This window comes from Strigops habroptila, chromosome 2, assembly GCF_004027225.2.
Source record: "Strigops habroptila isolate Jane chromosome 2, bStrHab1.2.pri, whole genome shotgun sequence".
In the NCBI taxonomy this organism is placed as follows: domain Eukaryota; kingdom Metazoa; phylum Chordata; class Aves; order Psittaciformes; family Psittacidae; genus Strigops; species Strigops habroptila.
The window spans coordinates 13,381,701-13,402,706 of record NC_044278.2 but is presented as its reverse complement, the minus strand read 5'-3'; the positions used below and the strand labels follow the sequence as shown (position 1 = coordinate 13,402,706).

The 21,006-nt window shown below is 36.9% G+C and overlaps 1 protein-coding gene across 7 annotated transcripts in view; it reads left to right on the top strand.

The window, feature by feature from the left end:
* LOC115601713 (ephrin type-A receptor 6) overlaps nucleotides 1-21,006 on the top strand; it is a 490,729-nt gene that overhangs the window by 389,721 nt on the left and 80,002 nt on the right. For 5 of the 7 annotated variants that reach the window (XM_030472041.1, XM_030472042.1, XM_030472046.1 and 2 more), the window contains one exon: nucleotides 9,033-9,155. The exons of the other annotated variants lie outside the window; for them this stretch is intronic. In XM_030472041.1, coding sequence (XP_030327901.1) covers nucleotides 9,033-9,155 — 123 coding nt within the window. The remainder of the gene's footprint in view (nucleotides 1-9,032; nucleotides 9,156-21,006) is intronic. 7 annotated transcript variants of the gene reach the window in all.

Sequence of the window (21,006 nt, the reverse complement as noted above, 5' to 3'; positions counted from 1 at the left end):
GATCTCAAGGTTAAACTCATCAGGGTTGGAGACCAGAACAGCAACTTTGCCCTACCAAGTGTTTCTCTTCTTCATGTTTCCAGGTAGATCCCATAAGTTTCAGTCTGGAGGAGAGATTAGGGGACTTGATAGAGAAAAGCGGGCCTTTTAAAATATTTCCACCAAGAACTAGGTTATAGTGGTCTACTTCACAAAATTGGGGCCAAAGCATGTGGATGCTTTATTATTCCCAAAACAATAAAATTAAGGAAATTCAAAATTAAAATCAAACTGAAAGTAAAGTAGGTTTTGCCATTGTTTGTGACTGAAAATTGATTCATCAACAAAGGTGCAGTCTTCCACTCCCTGGATTTCTTAGAGTTCTCCTCTACAAGTGTGGGTTTTTTCTATTGCTCTTAGGGCACATCTGCACTACAGCTATTTTGGTTACAGCATTTTGTCATAAAAGGCTGCTACATCGTAGTGTTTCCAGATCTAATGGCTGTCTCAAGAACTAGTTATGAATCTGGGCTCATTGAATACTTTGGAAGGCTGCTGCACTTTTCAGTAGAATGTAACTCTTTATCCCTTTCTGATAAAATTTCTTATGCAGAATAACACGGAAAAAATGGCCTCTTTTTTTTTTTTTTCTTTTAATAATATTTTCAAGTGCATGGACTCTCTCTAAAATATAGCAAAAAAATTTTAAGCATGTGTTAATCCATTTTTAAGAGTATTTGGGAGAAATACATGATGCAGTTTGTTCAATTTCTTAGAGAGTTTTTCTTAGAGTGTGTTTTGATTAAAGGTAACCAGCTTGCTCACAAATATTTGGAAAATCCACTTAGTTTTCATGAGTAATACTTTTCATTTGGGATGAGATGCATTCTTGTTTTAAATTTAGACAGCAGAGTTTAGTCTTAGATTAAATCACCAATAGTGGCTATGTAACAGCCCCCCAAAAAATGAAGTAACTGGTCACTCTTTGATGCATGGTGTTGCAAACAAGTTCCTGTGATCCTCCTCTCCTGTCAGAACTAAAGTTAAATCTGGGTCATCTTTTGAAGTGAGTTTCTGAAACCCAGTGAAGTGAGATAGTTATTCAGAGGCAGGCAAAAGGACCTCTGGATTATTCCAGGTGTGTGGGCAGCTGTATGACAGACTGAGAATGTGGCTGAAGCTCATTGCAGCTCCCTTCTAAACAGGACATACAATTTGCCTTTCCATGGCACATGTCAAGGAGACAGTATATACCCATGCCATATCTTAGGACAAAAGTGCTGCCTCACTATAGTTAATCTCTAATCTTAAGAACTAGCAAGAGCACCCAGGTTTTATAATAAAGACTTTGCTTGGGTTACTATTCCCTTACACAGACTCCTCTCAACTTCAACGTTTAGACAGTGCATTGTATTTGAAATTATGACCGTTCATTATCTGAAGAGGTTCTGCCAGGTAATTCCCTATCTTGCCTAATTTCCAGACCTTAAATGGAGCAGAACAGATGCAAAGGACTTTTGCTGGTTTCGATGTTGACAGGAGTTCCTTCAGAAGGAATTCTAATCTCACGGGTCAAAAATACCACAATGAGCAGTCCTCAACTGCGTCCCTCCAAGGGATTTTGTTTTCCTGTTTCTCGTATTCATATACTTTGTCATCTTGCTAAATCTACTAATGTAAATGATATAATTTCCATGGTAGTTGTTCCCTTGGAGATGTGTCAGGTAATTAGTATTTCTAACTTAATTAGTCAGAGTCTACCTGGTAAATGAAGATGTTCCCTGTTTTACATCAACTGCATATTTAGAATATTTAAGTATTCTAACAGTACTTTCTACTTTGAGTTAAGATTCCAAGCTCTGTATTTTACAAGAGTGATATAAAAAAAATCAGGCTGCTTTGCTCAGACAAAGCCAGTTAAAGACCTATGAGTTCTTGAAAGTGCATTCAGGAATGATAGAATTATTCATGAGTGCTCTGTGATGCTGTCATTTACTCGAGCAGAATCTGGGGAAACAAATTGAGACCACCCTTTGGAAATTTGCTGCTGAACATTGGCTCACAAATTTCCCTCTGCATAGCAAAACGCATGTCATACAGGTTTTGGTTTTACTAGCTTAGGTACCTGAGAGCAGAATTTAGCCTTCATGCATTTTTGCTGTATTATTTGCAAAGTAATGGAAATCTTCCCATGATTTTGTTGGACTTGATGACCTCCAGAGATCCCCTCCAACCTCAATCATTTTGTGGTTCTGCAATGTCAATAGTGTTAAGCATGCTCATTTTTGTTAATTTTTGTTGTGCTCTAACATTTTTTGATCTGTATTGCAACATATGGTTTAGTGGTCTTGAAAATTAGATTTTCCTAAGACATGTAAGTTATGTGAGTAAAAATTTAGGCATACCACTCTCTATCACCTTTGCTTGCCTGTGTCAAAAAGCTCTAAAATAAATTATTAAAACGATATTCTAAGTCTCCAGGTTAGGGCATTCAAAAAAGTTAAAATCGGTTGTACAGATGAATGCTTTCTAAGTGTACTAAAAATATGATCTATCAAATTCATCCGGAATAAATTTTAGCCCTGCTTCTGATCTTTTTTTTCCATTCCAAGTCAAGCCTTTTGAATGTACTACAAATTGTAATCTGACATCATAACTTCCAAGTTTTATAAAGCCATTCCTCATGAAAACCTTCCATATGTTCCCCCATAAAAGATTATGAAGTAATGTGCAACTCCTGGAATAGAAAGGATAAATCAATAAAACCATGTGAGAGAGAAGTCGACCGGTTTTCAGTACTTTCCATAATGGATATATTACAAATAATTTTGGAAAAACGCTCTAACCCTTCTTTTAGCTTCCCTATGGAAACACTAGTAACAGTTTGAAACAAGTTATATACTAGAATGGAGGGTTCTTGTAACAGAGGCCAGCCTTTTCTCAGATATTGAGTGATTACATTGGATAATTCAGAAGCAGGAAAACTCTACATTTTGTCCTCTAGTATTTCATTACAGTCCCACCTTCATGAGAATGTAGCTAGGAGTGAAAACATCCTGAAGTCATTCTGTTGCTTCCTGCCAAACCAAATGCAAAAGCTCATTATAGCCATGTTTTGGTTTTGGCTGGGATAGAGTTAATTTTCTTCCTAGTAGCTGGTGCAGTGTTGTGTTTTGGCTTTAGTATGAGAATAATGTTGGTAACACACCAATGTTTTAGCTGTTGCTAAGTAGTGCTTACCCTAAATCATGGAATTTTCGGTCTTTCATGCTCTGCCAGTGGAGAAGTGCACAAGAAATTGGGAGTGAGCACAGCCAGGACAGCTGACCCAAACTAGATAAAGGGATATTCCATATCATAGAACATCATACTCAGTATATAAACTGGGGGGACCTGGCCAGCACCTTCCAGTTGCTACTGGGGGACAGTATGGGCATCGGTCAGCAGGTTGTGAGTAATTGTGTTGTGCATCACTTGGGGTTTTTTTCCCTATTTTCCTTGGGTTTTATTCCTCTCTCTCCTTGTCATTATTGTTGTTGTTATTATTATATTTTACTATATTTCAAATACCAATATATGTTCTTATCTGAACCTGCGGATTTTTCTGATCGTCCTCCCCATCCCACGGGGGTTGGGGGACAGGCAGTGAGACTGCATGGTGATTAGTTGCCAGCTGGGGTTAAACCATGACAAGCCCTTTTACTGACTTCCTCAAAGCCTTAATCTGCAGTTTCTAAGAAATTTCTCTTAGCTATATTTTACAATCCCTCTATGAAAAACATCAATGCAAGAAACTATATAAAACAAAAATTGGGGGGGTGGTGGGAATAAGAGAAGGAGAGGGGGCGAAGTATATTAAGTACACTAACTGTGTATTTTTCCGTTTTTTCCAAATTTTAAGCAAAATTGTGGGAAAATAGTAACAAACTAAAGTCTTCTTTTGATGGTACTAATAAGGAGAGTACTAGTAAAAAGAAGTAACTGAGAGTGTACTAGTATAAAGAAGTGTGACCTCTCTAGAACTTCTCCTTCCTGTTTATTAAATTGAACAGCAGAAGAGCTCCTTTGGAATTTGAAACTGTTAGATGCACAAAAATACACAACACCTGAAATGGTCAATTCCACCTGCAGAAAGTATTGGATCAGTTTAACGTGTAATAAACAAGAAAAAACAAGAACAAGTAACATGGCTGAAGAGCTGTCTATATCTTCAGTAGGCTTTCTAAGAACGTACTTCAGCCAGATCATTAGACACAATGCAGAGACTTTGGAAATGTTCATAGTATCATAGAATCATAGAATAGTTTGGGTTGGTAGGGACCTTGAAAGGTCATCTAGTCCAACTCCCCTGCAGTGAGCAGGGACATCTTCAACTAGATCAGTTTCACCCTTTTAAAAGCAAATCTCCACAAGCTGCACCAAGGTCCCACAAGCACAATTGCTGTAGTGAGAAAAAAGGTGATTTGTTTGCTCCCAGCAAGGCTCAGGGACCCTGACACAAACAGAACAAGCTGATTGGTGGCCTTACCTGCCTTTATCTGCACAACTTAGAAGCTTCAGATGCCATCCCTGTGAGTCCTATGGACCCAGGGGTTACCATGGCATCAGCTTAAGTGCTGCTGATGGTAACAGGGCACAGAAGCCAGCAGCTGGAGAGGAGGAAAGGGTGGGATGTGGGCCCCAGAGACAGCTGTCACTGTGCTGGCACTTTACTGCATATGGGAGCAAAACTGGTGGGAATGCTTGAGCTCAAGTCAGTAGATGTGAGTAGGTATGTACTGTCATTAGCAGAACAAAACTGTCTTCTGTTTCTGAGGGTCTTATGCTGGAAGTGTCTGTAAAGTGTCAGCAGCAAAAATAAGGGTCAGGTTAACATTTATCAGCTGGCTCAATCCCTGAGAGTAAGTTAGTTCCTTTTAAATGCTTTTTACTACAGCTAACAAGGGCCCCTCCACCCCTCCATTCAAACAGAAGTTGTATGTTTCACTGTAGTTCATTTTGTTCCACCAGTATTACACTGGGTCTGTTTGGCACCATTATTTTCATCCAGCCATCCATCCATTGAGTACTATTGCTGAGCCATGTGGCAGAGCTGTCTCTCCTTTGTGTACCTAGAACTTTTCAGCACAGTTACGCTGCTGCTAGCCCTAGGCGATGGGATGTGCCCTTGCTGTGGGGAGAAATGTCTGTTCCTTCTGGCTGGCCATGCTGTTGTGATGCAAGAGCTAATAAATGTGTGTGAATTAATGTATGTGCTCTGGAGCTGAACTAAGCATATGTATTTCCTTCACCCAGCTATCTGCTCTTGCCTTTCTGCTCTGTGTGATAATATGCTACTAAAACTATGCCAGTTTAGGATGCTATGCCAGTGATTTCCCTATCAAATTCTACAATTTGTGGGATTATATTCCCCCTGGAACAACAGATGAAGGTGGAAGGCAGGCTAATTGGTTCAGCACTCCCCCACTGCCTCTGAGCACAGGCACTTAGCTGTAATAATTGTGAAACAGAAGAATTTACTCTTGAGTTATAAACTGGTATCACAGGACTCAGTAAACGGCGTATACTTCATGAACTGTCAGCTGTTCAGGGTACTGTCTTATATTTTTACTGTTTCAATGCACTTTTCCGACTAATATCTGTAACTAATGTAGTTTCCCATGTTAAGGTGGCATAATGTTCATGGAGCAGGGAGAGGCTGGTTGTCTTTTTTCCTCAATAAATCCATGCCAGTAAGCTGCTAAGTAACAGCTGTATTTCAGAGCCCTGAGGAACTGTGGCTTAATATTAATGTCTCCTTTTCCCAATTTAGAACCAGTAAGACCTTATACTAAAAGCTCTTCCCATTAGTGTAACTGCACCCACTGCAAAAATAAGTGTTAATTTTTACACAAAACAACAGAATGAGTGTAAAGCAGTAGTCTCTGTATGATGTGCACTGACAGAATAGCATTTCTCAAGGAATTTGTTAAACTAAAGAAATAATATCCTAGCATCTTGAAAGTGTCCATAGCGGTTGCTCTAAAGAGATTGTTTAAATTAAGCATTAAGATTTCTATTGCTAGAATCCACCTCTAAAAAATGAATATTGCTTCTGCAATTTGGAGCATAAAGCAGCAGGATATAAAGCAGCAAGCACATTTTTGGTGGGCTTTAGCAAAGCATGATTCCGATTTGGAAAAAAAGAGGAAAGACTACACCTTCGTTGCCCAATTTAAAAAAAAAAAAAAGGCAGATAGAAGGAAATTTATTTTTTCTTCATTGATTTCCACACAGAATTTTATAATATTTCTGCAAAACCGATGCTTTCTCTTTAATATCATGCTCACACCTTCGTTCATTTTTGTGGTATTAGCAGAGAGCTTTCTCCCTTTCTGTCTTGAACACAATTTTTTGTTGCAGCAGATTTTGTTTCAAATGTTTAATGAATGTTTATGCAAACAAGTAAAAATTTGAGTAACCTTCTAAATTACTGTAAATGCCCAAAGCTCTTATCAAGCCTCTGTCCTGGTGGTGGTTGATGTGACGTAAGAGAATTAATTTTCTTTACCCACTACCTGCAATGATAATCAATGTCCACATATATAGTCATATAATAATCTCAAACTGTATTGCCATTTTGCAGGTGATAATATCAAAAGAGTAATGAACTTTCAATCTCTCCTTTGTCTGCAATTTTATGTTGATCGATACTGATCAGGGCTAAATGTTATCATCCTTGTCCTTTTCAGAAGCTGCTTGTGGCCTTCTAGAAAAGACTAAATGAGGTTTTGTTCTTGTAACTCTATTCTACTTAATCAGAGACATTTTTGAGGTGACAGTAGGCTATTTGGATGAGATTCAGTTGCCTAAAACAACACGAGATGGCTACTCGTAGATACCCAATTAATGCTGCTTTTCTTCTTCCTGCCACTTACAAAGAGTGCAAATCTCCTGCAGATATTGTCACATCTGCCAGTCAGATATGAATGTTGATTTTCTAGAGCATCTCAAATGACACAAAGAGTTTACACTTACGCAACTGAATCTTTTAAGTGTGAGAGTAAAATGTTATTTATATGTATTCCTTTAGTTATTTGCTGCTTATAAAGCCTCAAGAATTTTATTCCTCTTGCTCTCTTCTTAGTATTCACTGACTGAATTGCTCCAAAATTTGCTGCTCCTCGTTTTCATTTCTGAATGTGTACAATAAGTGAAATGAACTTGATTGTGTCTTCATTACTTCCTATAACAAAGCAACTTATTGTAAGACTGCTAGGAAATGAGTTATTTGCCATTTAACACCATTTAAATGTAAGAAAATGTCGATGGTGAAGCTCAAGCTGTTTGGCTTTTCTGAAGCTTTGTACATATGGCATGTGACTCACAGTGGGTCTACTTTATGGTTGGTATAATTCATATTTTGAATCAGAGAAGCAAAGTTTTATTTGGGAAGTCTTTGTATGTTCATTATTTAGCCTTCATGTTTTAGGATGCTGTTTAGTACCAAACATCCTGGAGTTAATGAAGCAATTTTCCATTTTAATATTGAATTTCTGTATATTTCATTCTGGACTCTCTATCCATGATTACTTCTGAAAACATTTTAAAATAAAAGCCATGGATTTTGAAAACACTTTTACAAGAATGCTGAAGGCTTTTCTGGAGTGGTCAGAGGGAAAATTTTATGCCTTATCTCTAGCCATCATATATAAAAATACTGCATCCAGAACACTAATTAAATTAATTCTTCTTCCACAGACTGTAGCAGGTCTAATAATGATTTAAAGGGCAAGTGTATTGAGAAGAAACAATAGAACTCTTGCTTGAAAACTGCAGAGAAAAATTCAAAGCTCTCTTAGGCTACTTTAAGTTCAGCAAATATATATGTGTGTTTTGATGCTAGATTTTCTTCTCTGTATTTTTATTAGTTAAAAAAACCCCAAACAACCAACTATTGCATTAATTTCAAGAGGGCCATTTATTTTTCTCATTGTATATAAATATTAAGATGTTTTCTTTCTCTTTAAAAAACAACCATATAATATCTGCAAGGTGATGAAAACAAACTTGCCAATGCCTAAAATTTTGGATGGATGCTTGCTTGATGTACTTGCAAAAAAACCCAAATTATTCTGATTGTCAATTTAAATTCATTGTAAGATGGGAGAATCTTGACTGTGCTTTTAAGCAAGATGTGTAGAGCTCTCATTTCAGATCCATCTTTGATGCTGGCGTTAACTAAGCATTAACACAAGCTAGCTGAAATGATGTCTCTAGATCTCTGTACATGCCCAGAAAGCTGAAAAAGATGATAAAGAGTCACTATCACATAACTATAATAGATATGTCACAAGTACTTACTTTAAAAGAGGTGGATGAGATGATCATTGTTTCCAGAAACAAAACTATACATTTAGGCAATGAGAAGAATAAAAAGTTTATTATACTGAAAGTGTAAAATGTGTTAAGTTTCTGGTGAGAGCAAAGCAGAAAGGGGCCATACTCCTGGTTTTGGCCTGCGTCCATATACTGATAGTTGTTAGGAGATGTGATAGAAGCTCTGACTGACATAGCTGCCCTGACACAGAAGACAGTAATGTAGCTGCAAGTTCTGGTTCTCCTTCTCCTCTTGTCTGACATGACTTTTGTCAGGTGGCTTTAAAATACTAGATTAAACACAGCTTTGCTGATATAGCTTCACCACTACTGGTCTCTCTTTGATTTGTATACAAAACTGTAAATTGCCTCTATGGCATAGTTATTTTGGAATGCATTACGAATATCCAGTAGATGTGATTTGCCTTTAAAATACCAATTTTTTTCAATTCCTAGAGGTGCTGGAATTCTTCATTTGCAAAGTATGCAGAAAACAACCTCTTTCTGGTTAAAGCTGTGTATTGTATGACTTGATTAAAAAGCAACAAAGACTTTTAACTGCTTTTTATAAGATCTGTTCCAGTGAAACTGTTAACTCTGCATAGATTTGGTTATTCTTTCTTTAAACAGTCAACTTCTTTTATCAGCCAAAGAACAAGTCATTTGATTAATGATCATTTTTATCTCTTTGAAAGGATCCTTTCCGACCATTGGGGTGAAGTCTCTTTCGAGATTCCTGAGGGCGGGATTTTTAAATAGCATCCTGGCCTCACATCCAGTGTCAGGGGGTGGATCTTTACCCCCCAGCATTTCCTCTGGTAGGTATTCCAGCCTATTCCCCTGCCATCAATCTTTCCTTTCACCATTTGCCCCATGTCTCCACACATCTTAGGGGAACAAAATTTGGTATTGGTCTGACAGGAAGACTAGATGTCCCTTCCAATAAAAAAGCCAAACTGAAAAGATATGAAAAAATAAATTACTTTTCAGGAACTAGCCATTTTCCTGAATCAATGTATAAGAGAAATTGTGAGGGAAATGGATCTGTTGTTAGGTGATCAACCTAAATATTGTAAGAGAAGGCTTGGTATTCTCTAGTATACGCTTCACGAAGCATGCCCATGTGCACCAGAGAAACATAACTTTAAAAATGCCTCTATAAAATCACAGATTTTATGTGACTCTCTGACTCTTCCATAAGAATTTTCATTCCCTTGCTAAAAAATCGAAGCAAGACAAATTTGGAAAGGGAAAATTTAATTATGTATTGATGTAGTGTTTAAATCCTTTGTATGCTTCTGTAGTTGCAACTTGTATCTCATGAAAACAGCCTTAACATTTTTCAGTAACTTTTATGACAATTTGAACTACTATAATTCTCTTAAAATGAGTGAGAAAGCCCCATTGCCTGTGTTGCCAGCACAGCATTCTGCACTGCCTCTGGCAAGGTCCCCAGCAGAGGCACAGCTGATGATGGCACGAGGGACCCCAGAGGGTTGGCATAAGGTTGAGTGTAGTCCAAGAATGAGAACACCATGCCAGGTAAACAGGCTGCTATCAGCTACTGGGCTGAAACAAGAAAGGACAGGTTAGAGGCATCCTTTCCCAGAAAGGCTTTATGTGTTATCCATTCTCTTCCGGAGCTATTAAACACCATCTTCCATCAAAACTAAGAAATGAAGAATAAATACATGTACCTTAATTACAGTTAAAACTGGATCAAAGTTTATTTCTGTTCCTTTCCAAATTACATATTTCTGTGTAAAATTAATCTGTACATGGGCCAATGTCACATTTGTGTACTTTCAGGACATCTTACGTCTAATGTTACTCACAGTTTTTCTTAAAGAGAAAAATCTCTTATGGTAAAAGTAGAGAAAAAATTGAAAAATTACATTATGTTATTGATTTGCTATACAAAAGAAACTGTTCTACTTCCCTCTGTTCCATTGTATGTATTGCAATAATTATAGGCCTCACTAATACAAGATAATTCTTTTCCTTTTTTTAAGTTCTATTATGTCTTTGTTTATTTTCTTTAAATAGAAAATTCTCAGCAACTTTGATGTCTTTTCTTATTACTGTTTGGCTGTCTTTTTTTAGCAGTTTAAAATACTTTCATATTTTTCTCCTTGGGATATCAGAGTGTTTAATAGCCTTTAGGCTATTGGCAGTCAAAGTCACAATGAGATTGGTATCTGTGACCGAACAACTGTGTGGAAGAGGTAATAGTCCAGGCCCCATAAAATTCTGTTTTGAATGTAGTGTTATGTATAGCATAAATCTATTCGATTAAAAAATGGTTTAGGTGCACTTATGAACTGGCTACTCAACTATGTATCTACCTACACGTTCATTTTATGAGGTAGTTAGGACTGTTGTTTTCTGAGTGCTTGTAAAGCTTTTTATCACATTTTTTGGACTTAAATCAGAAGTCTTAAACATGGTTTCAAAATTTCTTGCTATTAAATGTCTTTTACTAAGAATTCTAATTCAATCTGATGAAATATTCAAAACAGAAAAAAAATGGAAATAAAGCTACATGATGTGCAACATATAGAATAGCAAGGTAATGGAAATACATGTTATTGATCATGTCAACAACAAAAAAAATGAGCCAAGAAGCAACCTCACAGAAAGGGAGGCACTGCCCACCTGCCAGAAAGTGAGGATTGTCAGGTAGTTGAAAGCCAGTGAAGAACTGTAATAAGGCCAATGGACGAGACATGTTCCTTTGGGAAAGAGTGCATGTGGGGGGCCAGGTAGCATGAAACTCCATAGTACAAGTCAGAAATTGCTGTTAACAAATATATCCTAACAATCTCACGTGTAGTGCTGCTATTTAACTCTTTATTTTTTACTTTATCACATTGGTATTTACATTAAGCATAATCTTAATTCTGAATTGCTTCTCTTTGTTACAGAGATGATCAGAGGATGCTATTTCCATTTCATGATAACTGTCTAAATTGCTAAAACCAGCTTTGCCATGCATGTGAGGAAAAACCCACACGTTTAATACATTTCTTTTTAAGAGGTCTGTTGAAGGGAATACTGATAAAGGATGTGAGAGACTCAGAACTGAATCTCTTACTGTGTATGATTCAGTGGAAAATATAAGTTCATCCTGGTATCCTTAATAGCTTTAGTACAAACAGAAGGGATGTACCCTTTGTTCCTTTTTATTGAAAACCACTGCACTAAACACCTGACCTTTTTTCTGACTATTGCTTTACCAAGGAACAAAGACACCCAAGGCAACAATACTCCAAGAAGGTATTTAAGCAATGATGTCTGTGTTATCATGGCAGCCTCTGGCTGTAAGAACAGCAACAGGCAGGCAAAATCAATTCCCCATTGCAGTCTTGATGCGGCCTCCAAGGCTTCCCCTCTCTCATTAAAAGTGAGAGGGTTGCTGTGTATTGATACTGCAGGGAGGCATGCTCAATTGCTGCTTTTGATAGCACAGTGACCCCACTTCTATTATCTGAGATGTTGGGCTCATATTGGCCACTAGCTTTCATAAACCTAACAGAAGTACTTAATGTTTAATAACTTTGCTGAATTATGACATAATTGCTTCACATATAGCTTTTGTGTAAGATTTCAGTGCATTTAACTACATGGAAGGCTTAAAATGCCTGCATTATTCTGCTATTACGGTCATTGGAACAAAGATAATGAGATGGTTTTTACTTTCCAAAACCTTTAACTCAAGCTAAGTGTCAGATTTACTCCAAAATAGTTGGAAAATTTATTCCTTACTAAAGACGAAATGCTTTTACATCTTTTTTTTTTTTCCCTACAAAATCCCCCACAGATGTTTTACAGGAAACACAGAAATAAAGTGGAAATCATGCTATAAATAAGTGTTTGAGAATCAACTTGGCAGGGCAATGTAGGTGTTAGTTTCCTTTTTTCCCTTTTTACTTTTCATTCAGTAGTTGGAGGGAGTGTATTTCTTTTACCATTGCACTGACAGATGATGTTCAGCTTTGTGTAATATGGTGTCTGCTTTTGCACTCTGCAGAGGTTCACTTACGTAAAAGGTATCCTCATTTAGCCAACTTAAAGATTAATTTATGCTGCTGGCATGAGGCATTACATCTTTCTGTATAAATAGATTGCCTCAAATGTAGGTGGTTTTTAAGCCTAGACATAATAATGTGAATGCAATAGTGCTTATATTTGGTAGTTACATCAGAAGTCTGTCACTGCTATACTGCCATTTCACTAGAAGTAAAGCTTTTAGCAGGCCTGCAAATATCTATCCTAGATTTTTGCAAAAACAAGGCCATTTTCAGACAATAGCTCGTTTTGATGTATTGATTATTTATGTCACAAATTACTTAGTTTCTAATTATCCCACCTGTTAGCAGTACAAATTCACATGATGTAGTTGATGTAGGTCTATAATGACAGATGGATTCACATAAGTAATAAGTTCATTCTCTCATGTGATATCCTTACATATTAAATAGAATTCTTAAACCACTTAGCAGTTTACACTCCTCATCAGACTTGCACTGGCACAAGCTGTGGTAGTTTACATTTTCCTTTTAATTACACATGCACAAATATACACATATATACGCATGTTGTTAAAAACCAAATAACTAAATTGACAGTGCCACATCTATTTTTTTTCAAATTCCACCTCTTCCAAACTAAGTTCAGTGTTGTTTGCTCCATTTGGGGAAAATTCTTAGCTTACTACTCCTGCTGTGTATTGGCAGCTCTTGATTTTAGTCATGTGTAAAGGATTTCTTACATAAATGCATACCCATATTGCCTGGCAGAAGTTACGGATAGAAAAATTTATGGTATGCTGCTGTCTTTGAAGAGTGTCAGACAGATTGTTAAGCTTGCTGAGTTGGAAAGGAAGGGAGGGAAAGCAAATGCATTTCCTACTGTTTCTTTCAAGCTAAACTCCTTTCCTGAGTTTTTCTGTTCACAAGAACAACAAGAAATGGGTGTCAGGTTATGAGAAACTATGGAAAAGTTCCTGTTAAGCAGACCTCCCGGACCCCTTTCATGCTGCTCACCATTCAAACTACATTAGCAGGAGAGGGAAAAAACCATCAAAATTTTTCTTTCTATGTGCACCTTTCTATGAACATCAGTGTTGCAATTTGCTTGTGAAATCTTCTGATCTCCCTGTGTAGTCAGCAGCTGGATCATTGCCCCATATTTCATTCATAGAGCACAGGACTCCTCCTCCACATGAAGTACATTATACAGAGGATATCCACTTTTCACTGTTTTACTGCCTGGTTTTCTATGACTAACATACGTTGTAATGTTCACATTTATTACAGGGAGCTTCTCAAAGAACTCAGATATAGCTGTAGAATACTAAACCAATGATTATCAGCTTTCTTTTTCCCAAAAATTAATATTTTATTACAATTTCCAAGTGCACCTGAGTGAGCCCGTTATTCTTGATATTGTATAAACCGACAATTGAAAACAAATTGTATTGACAGATCCTTATTGAACAAAATTACTCAAGAAGAACCATCAAGGAGCTGTTGTTCATAGTGAAACTCAACTACAGTTATTAGTACACCAATAATGAGAAAAGTAACTTCTTTTTTTTTTCAGTTAACGCATTTTCCCCTACTCTGGATTCCAGCACCTAAACTGCTGTATTTGTTATTAAATGAAAATTGCTATTCCTTTCTCAGTAACTAACGAATTGATTCTTTTATTGCATATGCATTTTCTAGTATATCTGAGCCAAATGGCTCTTCCAGTTTATTTTTTCCAGCCTCAGTGCTATTTCACTGGTATGTCTAACCTGTAAACCCTACAACTAATACATAATGGTGTGTATTTTCTGAGGTTAGAAGTCCACATGAATATGGACGTTTCCATTAGGCAGGCAGGAAGTACTTCAGAACCAAAATATGGATTGAGCAATAAGTCCCATCAATAGTGAGATAAGCTTTTTTTTGTGCTGGTCCATTAGGGTTTAGCTTGAACTGTAGAACTGGAATTAAGCTCTGAGCGTAGGACAGGATGTGATGAAAGGAGGTCATTCTCCACCCTTGCTAAATAGCAATTTCCATGCTTAGATGGTCATCGTAAACAATTCCAAACATTTTATCCCTAGAAGTTCAGAAAAGTTTATTTGCATATGTGGTCATTTTTGCATAATGTACACCACTGTTGCATATTTTTTAAAATCTGACTACAGAAAAGGTGGTATTTTATTGTAAGAAGCATGTGAATTGAAGCAAGTTGCTGTTCATTACTAGCAGGAACAGAAAACTAGAAGAGGAGAGCTGGAGGAGCCTGATGGATACACACAGAAATGTATTTGTAAACAAGCACATATTTGTAAATAACACACACTATTCTTTGTTTCAAGATGAAAGGGGAGGGAGGAAACCTGAACTCTCTTTTTAACGCAGCAGTAAAGCATTGGATGTGAAAGCAGATACAGATTATTTGATTTTTTGTGAGGTGGAAGTTGGAGGGAATAGTTAACTTGAAAAATGTTTAGGGGTTTTTGGTCTGTTTTAGGTAGGAAACCAATGTACCTTTACCAAATTCAACTTGCTGAAATAACATTCCTACATGTATGGAAAATAATCTGCCTAACTCTGGATTTTACACACTGGTATTTGACAAGCCTGTTTAGGTGCCTTATAAAGTTGGTGAACAATTCTGGACTGACTCATAGGACCTGTTTGTGATGTATAGTTATGAAAATTTGAGTCTTTCCACTGAAATGCCGCCTTCTTTCTCAGGAAAAAAAAATCTAGTTATTGTTAGCTATGTCCGCACAGTTACAGGAGTTGTGTTATGGGAAATGAATGCTTTTGGTTTTCTTCTTCATGCATCAATGAGTTTCTATATTTTTCTTATGTTTTCAAGATATATATGCTTGTCTATAAAACTCTGCATCTAAAGTTTGCTACTTGACCAGTCTTCATTATAACTCTTGGTTTTTTGTTTATGATCAAAATCAGAGTTGAAGGGAGAAGCTTGAGAATGTGTGTCTTCATATCTTGAAGGTAGAAAACCTGAAAGAGAAATAAGAAAAAAACCAAAGACATCACAAAAATGTCACAAGGTTTGGTCCAGTGTATAATTTATTTGTTAGAGCCCTGACTTATGATATTTTGTTTTCTTAATTTTGGATTTAGCAATTCACACGTTACAACCAAAGTTTCCTTTGTGGATTTTAGAAACTTAAGGAGTATTGATATGTGGCCTCCAGTGCTTCTTGAAATGAGAAATTAATCTTTCTCATCTGTAGAAAGCAGCAAGACACTCATAAATAATGAAGAAGGAGGTGGTGGCTCATCAGTTTTGTATAGCTCAGAAGTTTAAAGTTTGTATAGACCAAAGGGAAATAGGAGCAAAATGTGTGCTCAGTAGTAAATGGAAAAAAATGCATAAAGGATGTTCTGAAGTGCAAGACATGTCAGAATCTTATAAAGCTCACAATCAGGCACAGTAATGAATAATCAAAAAATGCCCTGACATTTCAGAATAGGATTAAAACAATTCCTTAACCAGGTCATTATACTTATGAAAGCACAAAAACGTGTTTTACTGTAACCTTATGCATGCAATTTTTTTATTTTGCTCATTTTCAAATTTCTTTTGTAGCTTACACCTTCTAAATATAACACACCTATGATAATGGGTAAATTCACAATAGAGATTAAATAAGCTTTGTTTCTTATGTCCCATAAGTACCTGTTATGTATCATGGATATTGACGAAGTGCAGAAGCCCCTGGTACACAGACTTAATTTTGTTTCAATTCCTTTACCTGCTCTGGGTCAATAGGGCAAGTGATCCTTGATGCGGTCACACTCTGAACTAATTTTGAACCAAAGAACATCCCTTGCTCTTTCCACAAGAGGATGTAGAGTGGTATAAACGCTAAAAATGTTAAGAGTAACTTAAGTGTGAAATATCATTAGATTAAGCAAAATATGCTGAAATTCAGTTATAAAAAAGTGAGGTTAATTGTTAATTAATCTAACTTGGCAAAAGTATCTCTCAAACTGAATGAAAACAAAGTCTGTTATTTATTATGGGTATTTTTTTATTGTTCTTTGCTTCAGTGCTGAAGCTGAAGTCCTGGAATATTTAGGGTTCTAAGTCAAAAGTCAAGCAATCTAAATCTTATGCTAGAATCAGTTCTATTAAAAGCTTAATTTATCTTTTTTTCCTCCCCCAGAACATAAATAAAAACTGAGCAGCCAATTTTTTTTTTTTTTTTTTTTGTGGCTAGTCATTAACAAATTACTTATTCTTGCACAGAAACTAGTTTACTTTCTCCTGTCTACTTATACAGCGATAAAGGCTGCCTTTAATGTTGGTATTTCTTGGTTTAAAATAGGATAATATTTGAGAGGATAGTAAAAAATGCAATCCTTGACCTCTGTTCATTGCTCTGATTCGGGATTTTGGCCATAGTTCACTAAAAAATAGAGAGTAACTTATGCTCATTCATCTATTTTGTCTTTTTGGATTTTGCAAAGGTACCTTCCCTTGACTAAACTAACTTAACTAATGAAAAGTGGTCTATAAATAGTGGCCTATAAATATAGGAAAATAGGAAGAGTACTAATAGCAAGATAAGTAGGCTACATCTATGTGATTTCTTGCAACAGCAAGATGTATGTATGCTAATGCTACCTTGTTTGCAACCTCTGGCTTCTGAAGTCTCAAAAAGGGGTTTGGAACTGCAACTTCTATTTTTTGAGGCTGCTTGGAACACAGGTCTTAGGCAGGGACCTTCTGTAATGTGAGTCAGTAGTGCAAGTGGGATGGCTTGCAGGAGAATTCCCGTTGGCTTCATGTGTATTGATGTGGGCTAACAATGCAAAACTCAGCAGATGTTTTTTCAATTGCTTTCACATAATCCTTAGTTTTCTTTCTGTCCTTTTTCCTCCATGGGTTTTGTGTTATGGAAAGAATATTATTTTTTTAGTTCCCTGAAATTAGTTCTCTGGTTCATACGAAAGCATCAGTATTAGCAGCAGGAGTGAAGAAGCTGCAGTGCCATGGCAAGTGATTCTCTTACTTGGAGCAGTATGTGATGAGCAGAATTAGTGTGAGATCCAGGAATGCCTTCTGAGCCTTGGGCATTTCAGTGAACGACAGAGAGTTTTACTGTGGGTGTTTTGCACACTATTGGACTGCTGAAAGGCCCAGTGAAACCTGTGCATTTTGCTCTGTTAGTCTTATCTCTTTAGCTTTAGAAGGAGGTAAGTTTGTAACCAAATCAGAACATGGCTTTGGAGTGAAAAAATGCCTGATAATGAGGTAATTTTCTGAGACATGCAAGTTCTGACCTGCAGAAGTTATAGAGCAATATTCTGTTACACGAACTAGAAAATGGATTCCAACTTTGCTGTTTTAAGTGGAAGAGTAAGTATCCTGTGTTTCTGTTAACAGATCTATTGACATAATGAGTAATGAAGATTTCATTATAAGTAAAGACTGTAGAAATGAACAAGTACTAACTGTATTCTTTTTGGTGGATTCATCTTACATAAAAAATTCATTCAAGTGGGCTTTGCTGCATTATTTAAAATGACAACAGGAGACAACAAGCTGAATATTTTGTCATTAATATGACACTTCAAATTCTCCTCCTTATTCGTCACTTTACCAGTCAAATTACACACTCTCAAAATCTTGTGTTATGGAAAAAGAAAAGGAGAACTAAAAATATATACAATGTAAGTTTTAATTATAATTTATATCACATTATTCTGCAATGTTTGTGTTTTTTCTTTTTGTATTTCTGCTTATTAAAAAAAATGTCAAGTAGATTGATCAGTGCAAAATACAAAATTGCAACATATTCTGAGGTGGCATGACATCATAAAGATGGTTTGTCATTTTTGCTGATTTTATTCTAATGGCATTGCAGTACAGCTGGGTGGGAGAAAGAAAAACTTTCTTAGGGAAGAAAACCCACCTTGTCAAAACCAGTCAGCTTCTTGTCACAAGGTAGTAGTTGCACTAAAACAATGAATAACCTGTGCAGCTTCTACAGATTCATCAAAGTTCTGAAGAATGAAATTCATATCCTTTTCCTGCATCATGCCAAGCACCAATACTGCACTTGCGTGTTGAGTCTGGTTTTCCGAGATGTTGGGAGTCTGAAATGGATTTGTCAGAGCTAGAGTTACTCCATATGCAAGGAGGTGAGACTGCTTTAGCCAATAGCCCAGACACATTTCTGGGCTGGGAATATTTGCAGTTTCACAGGAAGTATGATGAAAACAGTGAATGTGGCTGCGATATCAGTATATGTCATGTATAAATGCAATTATAATTTCATATTGTTATCATAAGTATGTAGTAAAATGATAAATTTGTTACACTAAGGTGCTGCAAACACTAAATGTGGTATTTACATAGTGTGTAAAATCCATATTTGGGGTTAAGACCTATCGCCCCAGAATACTATATAATTCTTATTCTTTAAAAGTCTATTTTCTCACAATATTCCTTACTCCAGCACTGCCAGGTATCCAAAGCTGCTACAAGAATGATTTGTTTGACTGATTTGGTCATTGAATCCATCTTCAAACTTTTTTTTACTTTGTCCTTCCCCAGTTTGAACATGAGGTTGTGTGCTCTTCTCCACCAGCATCCACAGTTTTTAGTTCCTAGATGCTCTTGACCTCTGTCTTTTATTCCCAGTCCTCAGCCCAAGATTACGCCTTTTTCAGTGACCTTTTTCCATGCCTTCTCTTAGGTGGACCTTGACTGTAAAATTAACTCAGTTGTTCCTCAGGTACTTCTCCGGTGCCTATGCCTGTATCTGTGTGAAAACACTCACCTGCTCAAGTCTTTGAACTAGAGTTTGGGTGTCCATGTATCTGGTGAGGCGCCCAGATGCTGCAGATGGGACTCATCATCAGTCACAGGAGTGTCTTTTTCTGCATGCTCTCTTGACTATACAGAGTTCCATGGGGCTACATGTGAGCTCTTGCAGGTGCTGATGTGCTTATGTAGCAGGCTCACTCAGCGCTGGCATCGCTGTCTCTGTGCTGCAGCCTGTGTCATCCTTCTGAGCCCTGAGTCCTTTCCAGACTTCCATCTGTATTGCTTCCCACTGCTGTATGTCCTTAAACCTGTTTCTTCAAGTAAAGATGTCCATTTTTCATACATATAAACAATCATAAATATAGGAAAATAATTTGATGCCTTCCAGAATTGCATTAGGCTACCCTGTGATAAAATAATACAAGATTGCTTCTCTATATCAGAGACTTCTCTGACCCTCGCCTTTATTCACTCCTGTCCTTGCTTTAAGGATGAAGAATTCATCTTTTTTAATACCATGAGAGCAACAAGGATTTTCATAATCTAAGTAATAGTCTTTTTTCTTTTTTTCTTTGTCTAGAGGCAAACATTATGCTAGTTTAGAAATCTCCCAGTATTATTTTTCAAACTCAATTTTGTTGCCCTCTTTAAAGCAAAAGCAGTATTCTGTCTCTGTACAGCATTCAGCACAGACCTTAATCTTTTCTGGACTGCTCTTTACAGCTAAAATGAAATAACATCAACTAATGTAATCCATAGCCTTTTGTCTTACCAACAACTTTGTTCTACACAAGCCTTGGGTTGGCTGCCACCCGCTGACTCTTTGGTGATTAAGTATCCCAGATTGCAGTCTGAGCTGTCCCACTGCATGTCTTTAGGACTGGTGGCTTGGTCTCTGGACTGAGGTGCCCAGTGTTGGATTACACCCTTGGATGTGCCAGAGTCAGCTGCTCGTCTTCACGTCTCAGCCAGCTTCTCCAGAGCCAATTGCTCCCATTCCTTCAATTGTTTGTGGAGAGTCTGTTCATACAACACAAACACACAATGGAATCACTCAAGCGCCTCTCTGATCTAGGGAAGAAAATACAACATCGTGTATTGGTAACCAGACACAGCCTGGTTGGGAATACTATACTGACTAGACGGAGAGGGCCACTTGATTTCCTGAACCTGTTTTTCCTACCACACCTCTGAAATCAAGATGTTTCCTATCTTATGTTTCCTGATGTCTGATGTACTTACATTTGTAAAATATTTAGACATCCTTGTATGAAATTTGCAAACCTATAAAATTATTGGAAAAGAATTGTTTGCTGGGAATAGAACCTGTGTGTTACCGCTTTGATGATAAAAGTACCCACTGGAATCTGCTATGTAGCAGATTTTTACTATATCTTCCAGCAACTGAAACAATAGCAGGGATATTTTTGATCTACAGGTACTTCAAAGACAAATACTATGCTGACTCAAAGTCTCACTGTATTGCCTGTCACAATCCAGGTTGGAATACATAAATATCTTCAGTGATACATCAAACTTGCAGCCAAAATAGAATGGCTTTTATCAAGTGCTAGCACCCAAAAAGATTATTTGAGAAATTAGTGTTAGGATCCAGATTTAATATTTTTGCTTTAGATAATCAAGTGATAGAGCTGGGTTCATTTTTGTGATGTCTTGACACAATCTTGCATCAAGTTCATTTGAGATTTAGGTAGGATGGCAAGTGATACAGACTGAGTCTGTGGGAAGCTATCAGCCTAAGTGAGTAAATTTATAGGTCACCAAAATTCCCGAATACATAATGATATGCTGATCTCCAATATACAGCAACCTGTTTGAAGACAAATGCTACTTATT